General features: G+C 46.3%; 1 protein-coding gene across 1 annotated transcript in view; it reads left to right on the top strand.

The window, feature by feature from the left end:
• The window catches only part of LOC142591113 (uncharacterized), a 33965-nt gene extending 28967 nt beyond the window's left edge, over window positions 1-4998 (top strand). Inside the window, exon 5 of the mRNA XM_075703495.1 lies at window positions 4774-4998. Coding sequence (XP_075559610.1) covers window positions 4774-4931 — 158 coding nt within the window. The 3' untranslated portion in view covers window positions 4932-4998. The remainder of the gene's footprint in view (window positions 1-4773) is intronic.
• Window positions 4999-13122: the final 8124 nt, after the last annotated feature.

The following is a 13122-nucleotide window of genomic DNA, read 5'->3' as shown; positions in this document are numbered from 1 at the left end:
GTTTGGCTAGCATTCGAACCAACCCCAAATTACATACAAAACAGGAAGCGCGCGGAACAACAACAAAGAGGAAACAACAGCCTCGCTACGCACTGCAGTTGAAGCGGAGACACGAGCTATACGGCCGCCCTCCCTCCGCTCGCCATAAGAAAAGGAAAGGAAAGTTTATTTCCAAATAGGAAAAGTGCACATGAAATATTGTACAAGACGTCTCAATCCCTAGCTGAAGTCTAGTTGGGATCCATGCTAGTTGTTATTCACAATCACAACGGCAATACGAGAAAGCATAAATAAATCATATGTACATAAATTTTCATTTATAAACAAAAGGCAGGGTACTTGTAATAGCGCAAGCACATCTCTCCCTTTCCGCCCTTTCGTACGCGAAAGTTTGGCGCATGCACTTCCCGCCTTTCTCACTTGCGAGGGCGAGAATACGAAGCTGCACCCACTGACCTCCACGCTGCACCAAACTACCATCCTTCTCGGTTCACCCACGCATGCTTTAGCTCACCTACAGCATACGGCAGGTGGCCGCGATATTATCGCACTTGGACTTCATACGCAACCTTACGGCAACACCGACTGTGACGACAATGGCGGTAATCCGCCAGGAGTGCCCATATAATTGCTATTGCAATGATAATAAATAAACGAACAAAATTTTTTGCAAACATTTTCATCAATAGAGATGAAACCGCAGGCACGAAACACGAAGTGGGATTCACCCAAAGCACCTAAGGCTTCGTTCGACGTTTGTACAACCACTGGTGCGCAATTCACTTGTTTATATCACTTGTGTGACACCTCTACAGCCGGAGATCTTGCACTGGTCCGTCTCCTTTGTCTGTGATTTTAAAAGAAAGAGAGTCCAGTGCTAGGCTTCTCCCTCGTCCTGTCTTCCTGATCCGAACAAGCTTGCTTCCTGTTATTCAGGGTTGACTAGAAACTTCGTACGCATTACTGAAACTTAGGAAGCAACACTAGCAGTGTTTTCTGGCATGTTACCAGTAAGCAGCACTCGTCAATGAATGGTTAAATTGTATTTCGTTTGTTTGACTACAAAAATAGAGGACACTATGAGCTAAAGCTATAATAATATGTTTCTCCTCTTATTCCACTAACTACGTTAGCCCTACGCAATTGGTCAAACAACTCAGGCGCAATGGCCACTTGGTATGTCCGACAGACGACGTCCCGAAAATATCAAAAACTCCAAGGGTGCTATAATGTAAAACTTGATAATACTGGTGCTTGATACTTGATAATACTTGATAATAATTGATAAAACTTGTAAAACTATAATGTAAACTTTCTTATTCCAATCCTGCAATTGGCCCTCCGCGATTGGTAAAAACTTCTTGGGGCGACCCCACTTCCCCTGCCTGTCACGCGGCGTCACGAAAACAGCGATAGCTTCCCATCTGATATGTCGCGTACACACTGATTATGCATGATTCGACAGAACATATGAAAAATAGTTATTTCTGATTCGACGCCTTTTCGTCATTTGCCCTCGAGTATTGGTGAAACATTTTTGGACTGGACCCACTTCACCTGCCTGTCACGCGACATCACAAAACCGCAAAAATCTCACCTCGTCAAAGTGACGTGTACGCATTAAAGGTGCATTATATGCCGAAAAAAAACTGAATGTTCTTCTCAATAGCCGCAGGCTACCCCGTTCCGGAAGGAATAAAAGATGGCTGCCACCAATTGCTGAGGCACTGGCCACTCGCACCTGCCGGAGAGCATGGGTTTATTTGCGCATAATTAAACTTTTTGCGTGGTCGCGTAACGTTTCCGAACACTTTCGGAACATTTACGACCACATTCTGTCAACTCTTCTTTGCTGAGGATCCGTTTTAGTGTCACTCCTAAGCTTCCGTTGCATACCGCCGCGATTTTCGACCAGAAACCCCAAGCTAAGTAAGGGAAAGCGGACCAATCGCAGACGCCGGCACCACCTTCTTCATCCGGTTATATCCGATATTCAGTGCAGTGGCTTAGCCCCGTCGAATCCCTTTCCACTTAAGCGTGTTCCCCGCCTCTTGTCAGCCAATTAGATGAGAGAAGCCGTTTAGTGCAGGCAATGTTATTTGTTTCTCAAGCAAACAAAAGTGACCTCCTACGAAAAAGGAGAGTGTTTTATTGGCCTGTTCAGAAAACCCTGCGGGTTACCGCCCAATGCTTGCGTCGGCGGTTACGCAAATTTGACGTCAGGAGATTGGAATAAAACATATTGAAATAGTTTTACGTTATAGCACCCCATATCTCAATATGAGATGTACGCACTGATCACGCGGCGTGATTTGACCGAACGGAAGAAAAACATTTCTTTCCGGATCTACACCTTTGTCACCATTAGCCTTCCGAGACTGGTGGAAACGTTTTCGGACCACGCCTAGCTGGCCTCTCCGTCACACTACGTCGCAAAACTACTGAAACTTACACATTAAAGTGGTGTGTACGCACTAAACATGCAATATTATGCCGCGGAAAACTAAACCTTTCATTGAATAGCGAGAAGAGGGGGGGGAGGATGTCAGTGGCGTTACGAAAGGAATGGAAAGATGGCTGACCAATGACCGCTCCGGCGTTGTTTACTCGAAGTGGCCGGCGAGAGCTGACTTGTTTGCTTATATGGGAAATCTCCCGGGGCAGCACAAGATTGTTGTGCCCTTTCAGCACGTGTACTAGATTTATGATCCAAGTCTTCCCTGAGCATCGGTTTCGGAGGCATGTTTAATGCCCCATCGCGGGCCACCGCAGTTGCCGACGATCCACGGTAAGCTCCGCAGGGGGAAGTGGACCAATCGCAGACGTTAGAGCCGCTCTTCTCACCCAATTATCTCATTTAACTGTGTCATCTCAACCCCACTGAAGCCCTTTCCTCTTGCGCACGCTCCTCGTATCTTGTCAACAAATTAGATAAGGAAATCTGTGCTGGTAGCTAATGCCATTGGATCTGAACCCAAACGAAACCAACCTACTTTACACGAGGAGACTGTTTGACTGGTGTGCTGGAACAACCTTGTAGGCCGCCGCCCTTGCTTACGTAGGCCGTTACGTAAATTTTGCGGCAGCAGATTGAAATAAAATCAGAATGGAATAACTTTTTGTTAGGCAACCCACAGTTGGAACTCTGCTCCACTGCTTGTCCGTGTTTCTTTTTTCATCCACCTTTTTGCGCGCCTCCCAGCCTATACTAATATATAAAAATTCAAGGCCGTACCAGTATGAATTTACTGCCAAAAGTGTTACTGTAATGGTACATAACTGACAATAATGGCACATCATAACAGATACTCGCACTATCCCTGATGCGGATAATCAATACGGAAGCTCTCGCAATTTAAGTAAATAAGGCTTGAAAAGTATTGATAGGCTGCACCATGCAAAGATAAATTGACCACATATTACATTACATGACAGAAGTTTCTCTGGTGAAAACTTCACAGCATAACTTCTTCATAATTCCGGGTTCTCCGAAGATCTAGCGCACCTGTCAAGGAGCAAATGGGGACACAGTCTGCTGCACGAGTGAAATATATGGTCCTGGTCGTTGTGTTTAATATTTGTACTTACAAACCATTTTTAAGCATCATTTTGGGCGGTCACCGATTGTTGCCTTTGCCATCCCCTAAAGTGCGGCAAAAGTCAGGCTCCGGTACACCCAGAGACAACTTGCGAAGTACGAACATCACTAATTTATTCTATTATACACGCATTAAGACTGCGCGACCGTTTTTTAGCCGTCTATATTTTCAAGTCCCTACAGCTCGCTACTTTGAGGGCTTAGGAACGAGCGCAGCGAGTCGCTTAGGCGTTTTAGCTGCGAGGCGTCTTCAACCTGCTTGGGGAACGTGATAGCATCTATGTGCTTCTTCGCGGCCTTCACTGGCCGAGAAATCTTGGCTATATGTTATATTTCTTTCTGTTCTTTTTATTCTACTGATAACCACAATGGTAACTCATACTGCCTGACACCACTTCAATGCCATCTCACTTTTTATAAACCACTGCAAAATACATACTGTGGTGTACACCGAGTAACTAAGGCCGTCCCACTCTTCAGTCCCCTCATTTTCTAGGCGCTATTCAGTTCCTCGAAGCGCGCCCTTCATTGAGAGGTCCGTGGCAATAAATAAGGACGTTCTTATGCGCTTGGCTATTTCCCACTTTTTCTCTCCTTTCCTGCAATGGGCACTCGTCCTACTGCTATCTGCGCTATAATTTTACCGACACACCTCTCCTCTCGTCATGTTTCCTGACTACCCCAACTCTCCGCCAATCGGGCTCGTCTCAGCAGTTCCTATTTTTTCAGGGGTGGAGTAGGTTATTTTTTTTTTCAGGAAAAGATAATGTTGAGGTCCGGCTTCTTTCCTGAATAATGCTTGCATGTTATCGCTTGTGCCTGCTTCACTCTACAAGTGACTATTTATACAAGTGAAATTGCGCGTTTTTTGTCATTTTTGAGGAATAAGATATTGATGATACAGCAACTATGTTTTGTACACTGTAGTTCTTGCTGGAAAAATGTTATTCAGGAACTGATTTCGTCACTTGAATATCTTTACCAGCAATCCCGAAGGCTCTTGATTACCTCATAGCTATAGTATTTGCTATTCTCACCTTAACTGCAGTTACTAACTTTAAGACGAGTAATCTTTGCATATCATGTAAAAGATTTGTCATTTGTTTATCATAGTTTTTGATAACGCTTTTCATTCTACCACGCTAAATTTTAATGTTATACATCTTTCTTCACAGGTCACTGCGTTATTTTATATCGCTATGATTTACATAACGATAGAGCATTACAATTCAGCTGCTTACAATATTACGTTGTGAACTGCAATCCATGGCTCTCTCATCGAGTTAACAACACCCAGTGCTTGAAGACAACCACAAAATCCAGCAGCATTTAACACGTCCTGAGAATGCCATACTACTGAAAACCAACCTTTGCTGTGTAAAGTTTATGAATAAAGTGTCTCTTGCAATATATATTTTAACCTTTCTTGTTGTAACGCGTACAGGCACCAATTTCTGTTTACCTTAATATTGCCGATGAGCGTTTACCACTGTACACCGTACAAATGGACGGCATAAAGTGAGAAATACTTTCAGCTCACGTGCAAAGAGAAAGGTTTCAGATTGCGACTGGTGTCTGCAACGAGATAACACCAGGCCTTCCTGAGGTATGACCGGTGAGGGAGTTGCAAAAATAAAACAGTGTATTTAGCATAATAAAAGAACTCAGAGCAGCAAAAATTTACACAATAGGTTAAGAGCTGCAAATTACACAGGAAAAGTACCTCGACGTGGTAGATATTTCATGCCATTCTATGTCAAAATGTAAGATTGACGAGGTGGAAAGATAAGTTCAAACATCATTCACAGCTACAATAGTCAGGCAAACAGATACAAACACGACGTATGTAGAATTATTCAATGAGCGAATTATTTATTTAATGTTGTTTCTAGGGATATGGACAATAGTATACTTGGAAATGGTGATAAAGCAAAAAAACTAAAAGTTGAAGTTTCGCAATTTATAGGATAGCTATGCGAATTATAGGATTACAGCAAATTATAGGATAGCTATACGAAGCAACGATAGTCGTTTTATTGACCATATCAGCTTGCGAACATTCGCTTGCTAACCAAATTAACAAGCATGGTGTCACGCGCACACAAGCAAACACGGACTCATCTCACTCGGTAACCACGCACACTCGCTGACAAAACGCTGGAGTGAGAAAGCGCGGCAGCAGCAGCGAGTGAATTCACCCTTGTGCTGCCTCTCACTTCAACGCAAACTAAACGGCCAAAATACAGCACACGTGAATTTATCAGCACTCCACGCACTCTTTCCTATGCATTGCAGATCGTTTTCAATATAGAGTGCGCGCGGCCGTGCCATAAGCAACCGCCGCCGGAGTAGAATGTCACGCTCCCTTCCCTCCCCTCAGTGCCTTGCGTGCGACTAAAGACGGCGTGCTTCCTTCCCGCTTTCTTCTCTTGCGCACGCGATATTGAACCACCATCGACAGCTCACCCTCGAACTCTTTCACTCGCACATGCGACATACGGCGCGCAACGATGTCGTTATGGCCCTTGGACTTTATACGGAACATGATGGTGATGGGGACGGTAGCGGTACAAAAACGCTTGGAACAGTCATATAATTGATATCGCAATAAAAAATATCGCCACCCAAGCACTCTGTACAGATAAACTGAAACTTGCTGCCCCGGTGTTTATCACTGAGTTAATGCCAACGGTTCGGTAAAATACAACGACTTGGTGGGCTGCCGGATCCTCGGTAGGCAGTTGCTGCTTGCGATCGGCTGCACGAGCCTGTTCTTGTGCCCGCGCTGCAGCACCGGCACGGCGTAGAACAGCTCGTTCCCGGTTCTGCTCGCGGCGTTCCTGATGGAAAGTTGCCTGCTGTTCAGGAGTACGTATGACGCGTAGCCTACCCATTTCAGAGCCAGAGAGAAACTGCTGCACGCGCGCTCGGCTACCATGGAGAGCAACGAGGTCACTAGTGGAGCAGCTAATCCAGTACCACCTAGATAGCACGAGGTCTTTTCACTCCACCCATGACACCATGTTACTTGGCCTGACTGCCTTAGAACCTAATGGGAATGCTCCCGAGTAGGCAACAGTGATTTTGACGTCACCGCTTTCATCACGCCAGCCTTGTCAATGGAAATTTCGGCCAAGGGAGCGTGACGTCATGGTTCGGAGTAAACAAGCCTTGTGCTATCTAGGTCGTGTTGTCCAATCGCACGCCTCTCTTTCTCTCTTTTTCCGAGCGTGCGCATGGGATTGCGCTGGAGTTGTCAGTGTACAGGTGACGGACAGCCGGACGGGCGAATCACCTAGCTATATAAGCTTCTCTGTAAAAATATTCAGATCCCAAACACATGTGGTACTATGGGAAACGAAGCTTTAGTGAAGAGCTTAAGTGCTTTTGAACTAACGTCGATGCGCACAATTTTGTGAACATTACGCTATGCAAAGTGTATTATGATGGAATGGCTACGTTTGTACACCACAAAGATAACAACTTTATTGCAGTGCAATTTTTATCTTTATGCGCTAGATCGCTCACCCCGCGGTCTGTGTTCAAATACTCCGAATCCAGCAGACGCCTGGTGTGACACGTATACACAGCGATGTCATAAGGACGAAGGCAATGTATGATGCGTGTTGAGGGAAGAATGGTGCCGGCAGATGTATCCACAGAAAAATACGACACGCATCAAGCAACATATAAGGATTCACTACCTCTTGTGTCAAAGAGGGACATATCCATCCTTGAGGATTGGCAAAGAACTAGCACATCCCCCACTGACACATACCGAATGAATAAACCCACTGAAATACGGTAAATAAAAAAATTGGCTGCGGCTGGGCTCAGCTAACCCTGGATATGCAAAGCCAAAGTTCCGTTTAGCCTGGTTTCACATGGTTAACCTTTAATTTAGCTGTGTTTATTATACTTAGGTATACAATCATCGTTGAGCCAGGAATGACGGCTGTGCCTATAGGTCGGTGGCTAGACATGACTGTGATTAGGCTTGGGTAGACACGCATCGTTCGACGGTGCAGTGCCTGTTGTGCCACAGGGATAGCGCAAGTGCTAGACATGCAAAGGGCCGCCGCGCACATGCGCAGCGTCGAACCACAAACGGACAGGGCGCGAACGCGGTCGCCGCATTGATCTCGACGGTGCGACGCCTGTTGCATTCCAGACCTTCTCCAGTGAAGCAGCTAGTCAGATGCCGCTTGGCGACGGCAGCTCAAAGCCTCCCGCTCCTGCGCAACGCTCACAGAAGGCGGCCCGGCCTCGATGTCATCCATGGCCAAACTCGCACTGACTAGGGAAGCGCGGCGCTCCTTTTAGCCAGGCGCATGGTGAGTCACGTGGGCAGGCGTCGACTAAGCTGCGGAGAGCGCATGCGCCAAGCCGCGGCAGCGGCGGAGTGCGGTGCGTTGTCAGACATGTAGAACATATGCAGACATATGCAGAGGTTCTGTGTAGGAAGTTATTTTTTGGTACGCAGAACACAGATGCGCATGTTTAGTCCGAATACAAGAGTTGGATTATCGTGTCTGCTAGTACGTTCAATCGGTGCTGATTTAACATTTGTGTACATATAGCCTCAAAAATATCCGACGACATAGCGACAGACCCTACAGCAGCCCCCAACAAAGAAGCCACGCCGAACCCTAGAAAGTAGTTAGGTTTATAAACTGTAGTGTGCGAATAATGGCATGCGAAAATTTGGAAGCGGGTTTCTCTGCGGAAGGTCAACCATTCCCGATTAAGCGCCGGCGACCTAGTTGTGCGTTTCCAGGACACACTCGTAGTTGCGCCGCACTTTGGCTTTTACAACAGAAACAGTGTGGCTGCTTTGTCCCCGAGGTCGCCGACTAACCATTCTGTTTCTAGGTAAATCGCACACACAGGCATTCCTTGCCTGACCTCACCGGCAAGCTCTGCAAATTTTGTTCGGCACCTGCTGTACTGTCTTTCCAGTTTGCCTTCATGAGCGAGATAATTTTCCTTTCGAAGCGCCCCTGAGCCGCGCGCTCTTGTCCCTCTACGAAGTACAGTAAACCACGCCTCAGCTCAGCGATGTTGACAGTCACAGCCTGGTAAGTTCGGGCAACGTACACCAATTTTGTTACAGTGTAGTATAAAGACCATCAATATAGGGCGTACGCGTCCACTTAGGCGGAACACAAACTGCCACAACTTCTCACCTATTCGTTCTCGTAAACTTGTGACAGAAGCGCATTGACGTTTCTACTTTCTAAGAAAATCATCACTTGGAGGGACACAAAAGAAGAAACAATTTCACCTCTATTAGTAAATTACGCTTATTGATTATCAAAAACTCTCTCTTGCAGGAGGAATACGCTTGGTAAGAGAGAAATGGCGCAAGAAAGAAAGATAGATGGTGACACCACCTTATAAAGTGCGTTGACTTGCTCGGCGTCACGTCATGGATTATGGCGACGCCTGCTTGCGCCTAAGTAATTTTTTGTCGACAAAACATTGACTACATTGTGTTCTACAGGAGCCAAGAACTGAACATGGCAAACATAAGGAAGTTTTGTTGAGCCCAAGGCTGCCCAAATGCCACAAGATAATTTGACATCTGTGATGGAGGTTTCTTTACAAAATGCAAAGAAGAAAGCAACTGGGACCTTTATTTTCAGTTGTAGTATTCAAATTATTGTCTGCAGCTAGTCTAAATTGATTTAATGTTTCTCATTACTGGTACCTTTTGGATTCGCGAGGCAAAAGAACGCAAACAGCAGGCATTCTGTTACTGATCTTGAGAAAGCATATATTAGGAAGTTTTAGAATAGGGGCCCCTATAGTTCGGGGCCCCAAATAGCTTTGCGGGTGTTGGCGTTGGGGCACGTAGGAGTGAAGAGTTTTAGAATAGGGTTTGACGTTTGCGGATAGCGTCTTGCGCTGACAGCGCCACTATGGCGTCAAAGGAAAACATTTAGAAATAATTAAATAAAATATTATTTTATGATAGGAATAATAATTTTTACTTGCGTGTATTCGCGTTTAATTACAATTTAGAGGTCATTCTCTGTAAGCAGCAAACAATTGCGCTTACTTTTGAGCAAACCAACTTTACTAGCCTTCACCAGCCAAGCTTAGCCGTGTTAGGCCTACGAGCCATAAAATCCACAATCGAATTCAAAATCAGCGGCGTCTAATGAGTCAATCTTCATAACACACGCTAGTTGAGAGAAAGCGATAACCGCACTCACTTCTCCTAGCTTGCGAACTTCACGCGCTACCGCGAATCGAACCCAGTTTTGTGCTAGGTTAGAGCCGTCGCTTCGATGGGTGCCGCCATGTTTTCCGACGCAAAGCTTTTGGGGCCGCTATTTGGGCTCCCGCTAAATCGGTGAAATAGCGTTCCCAACGCAAAACCCAAACGGAGTTTGCGTCTTGCGCATGCGCAGTGGCTTCGACGCTATTTCTTTGGTGCCCCAAAACGTTTGGGTCCCCTATTCTAAAACTCTCTATTGACACTTGCATACTTAGTAAAAATCCAACTAAATGAACGTGCTTGGGCCACACACCAGCCAGAATTAAGCCGTCGTGCCATTTCGGCTGTTTAGGTGCTAAACATATTAGAGAGTTTTAGAATTGGGGGCCCAAGCGGCTTGGGGACCCAAGAAAATTGCGCGCCACAAGTGCGCATGAGCAGAACCCAAGCCAGTCTTGGGTTCTTGCGTTCGCGTTAACCCAAGACCCAAGAATCGAAAACTAGCGTGGGCCCCCAAGCCGTCTTGGGCCGCCCTCGCGGGTGACAGCGATGGCGTACAGCAGATGGTCGCAGGGCAAACTTTATTTACTTCGACTGATTTTCGCCATTTCACGCGGGTGAACTCGCAGTTTTTTTGCAGCGCGTCACAAGGAAACACCAACTAAGAGCGCTTGGCTTCGATTGGCTTTGCTTGGCTTAGAATCGCACACTTAATTCGTAATGCTAACCGGTACTAACAGTTTTTTACACATTATTGTTCGTTCTTTTTGCTCAAAAATGCATTCTGTTTGTTTTCACTTGTAAGAAAAGAGATTCATTTTTTTTTTCTTTCAAGCACGTTTCTATTTTCCACACTGCGGCGCCCCAAGCGCTCAACCCAACGCTGTCTGCGTTCGACCCAATCCTCAAACTCTGCTGCTCATCTAAACCCAAGAGCAACCGACGCAACACGGCTTGGGGACCCAGAGCCTTGCGCCCCCAATTCTAAAACTCTCTATTGTTAAAACGATGATTGGTTTTACTTACAAAAGAAAACCTAACCGCATTTATTACACAGTTTCTCGTGTCCGCTGGAAAACACGGCCACAAAAACACATAGTACAGTACTCTATTTTCATGCAGATGTTTTCGTGTCTAAAACAATTCGCCTGTGCATGGAACAGAATGATTCTCTGAACCGTTGCTTCCACGCCAAGTTTCCTATTCCCCATAACAAAGCCTTTTACAGCGGAACCCGTTTTTGGACTCATTCCAACAACCGTTGCGGATGGAGACGGTGTCCGCCGCCTTCGCGTTCGCCTTCACCGCTGGTGCCCGGTGTCCGTAGCAGCTATCGCCGGGAACTAGAAAAAAAAAAGAACACCCTCTTCCCGCCGGGATGGAACTCGGGCCCGCTGCGTGGGAGTCAGTAACTCTACCACTGAGCCACGCCCACAAATTTTTATTTATTTATTACATGGGAGCACAATCTTAAGCAAAATAAGAACAAAAAAAGCGCTGCAGAAATTTAAGCTGGCTGAAAACACATCGAAAAGTCAGGCAAACAGGTGCAAACGTCCAATAATGGCATCCAGCCCGGCTCAGTTTTTGTGCAGCGTACACACTACGAATGTACAGGCAACAGATTCCTGAATCGCGGTGGTTCAGCGTGCCTGTCCCACATTCTACTGCGCCAAAGGCAATGTAGGTCAATTACCATGAACATGCCATATGATGGGTCACACGGATCTTTAAAGGGTAGGAAGCGAACTGTGTATGGTGTGAAATCTAAATCCTTTTTAAGTGTTCTTTGGGGAATGTCCCAGTAGAACACGGCATCCCTACAATCAACAAAACCGCGATCAATCGCTTCAGCATGTGGGCACAAGCTGTAGTTTGTCGACCAAGGCACAAAACAGCCCCTTTTCCAAGCGAAGTTTGTATTGGCTCTTAAATGGCGGTTTGATAAGTTGACAGCTGCGCCGGCGCCTGAGCATGAGTCATTAGCAGATTCCAGCTCCATATGCGCGCGCTGACGCCACACGCGCGGCCAGTCAGAGCCGTTTCGCTTCCACCATGGAGGGAAAGGGCAGGAAAGTGTTTCGCGCTCGCTGCGGCGGCTTCGTATCCTTTAGTCTCGGAAAACGGGGGTGACGCCCACGAGTTCTGCGTTCCTCCGAGGAACAGGCAGCGTTCGACGAGCAGTGCTGAGAACTCGCCCGTGAAAAGGCTCACCGTCGGCGCACTGATCCAGCCGTTAGAGCCGCCTGAGCCCAGGCAATCCGACAGCAACAAGAAGATCTCGCGCTGAGGGAGTGGGAGGCCGAAGCCATCCGGCACCGTTACCTGTGGGTTACTTAACCGTGACGAAGGCCAGGTGCTCGCAGGACAATCTTCGCTTAGCCTCAGTTCCCGGTAGGGGAAGGGTTAGTGATTTTTTTTCTAAGCAGGTTTTGACAGAAAGGATTCTCGAATAGAACTTAAAGAAAAAAGTTTCAATACCTAGAAGAATGATGATTCGACGGGCACACTGAAGTAAATCTTGATAATGACATTACAAATAAGGTGCACAATAATGTGGAAGAGGAAACAATGTGTCTATGAGTGCAGCAAGAATTTCTTTGCGGGAGGCAGTGAAAATGTAATCCATACTAAAGCGAGCCTTGAGAAAGTGAAAGCTTTCGACAACCTCCTTCACGAAGCCCCAAGAAGCCCGTGGTGCATCTCAGACAGATGACGAGACAACTATTTTTTGAAGGTAATGGATTAATCTCTTACAAATGGGCCGCTTACGTCCCAAAATAAGATATTATGGAGGCTAGCTACCTAACAGAAAGGTGAACTAGGCCAAATCCTCTACTCTCAAGAGAAAAAAAAAACAGGTTATCGCATAGCATGGCATCAACAGGTGAGCTCCATACATAGGTAGCAAACACACGATGGGAAAGCTTGCAACCTAAGCTGCGAGCAGTGTAATGCCTGCAGGACATACATAAGTCGAGCTGCTAGGAACACATTGCAAGCTTCAGCTCGGCTAAATATGGACAACTGCCGTCCCTGCCAGTTAACCTTCCGTTGTACTTCTGCAACTTCCGCAGACCAGTATTTATTATTATTGCGATATTGAGAGAGAGTTGCACGTACATACTTAAAGTAATTCCTCCACTGTATACCGGCTTAGTGGGTGCGCATCGTACACCATGCATAGACCGAACCAAAACGCTGAACTCTACTCAAAGTTTACTGCTGCACCAGAAGCTGAGCAAAACGGTTGCCTCATGGTAAGGGCATTCTCTACACTTTTCTTGTCAGCACAAAAGAA

This window comes from Dermacentor variabilis, chromosome 8 (assembly GCF_050947875.1).
Source record: "Dermacentor variabilis isolate Ectoservices chromosome 8, ASM5094787v1, whole genome shotgun sequence".
Taxonomy (NCBI): domain Eukaryota; kingdom Metazoa; phylum Arthropoda; class Arachnida; order Ixodida; family Ixodidae; genus Dermacentor; species Dermacentor variabilis.
Note: the sequence above shows the minus strand (reverse complement) of the source record. Positions and strands in the feature narration are given on the sequence as shown.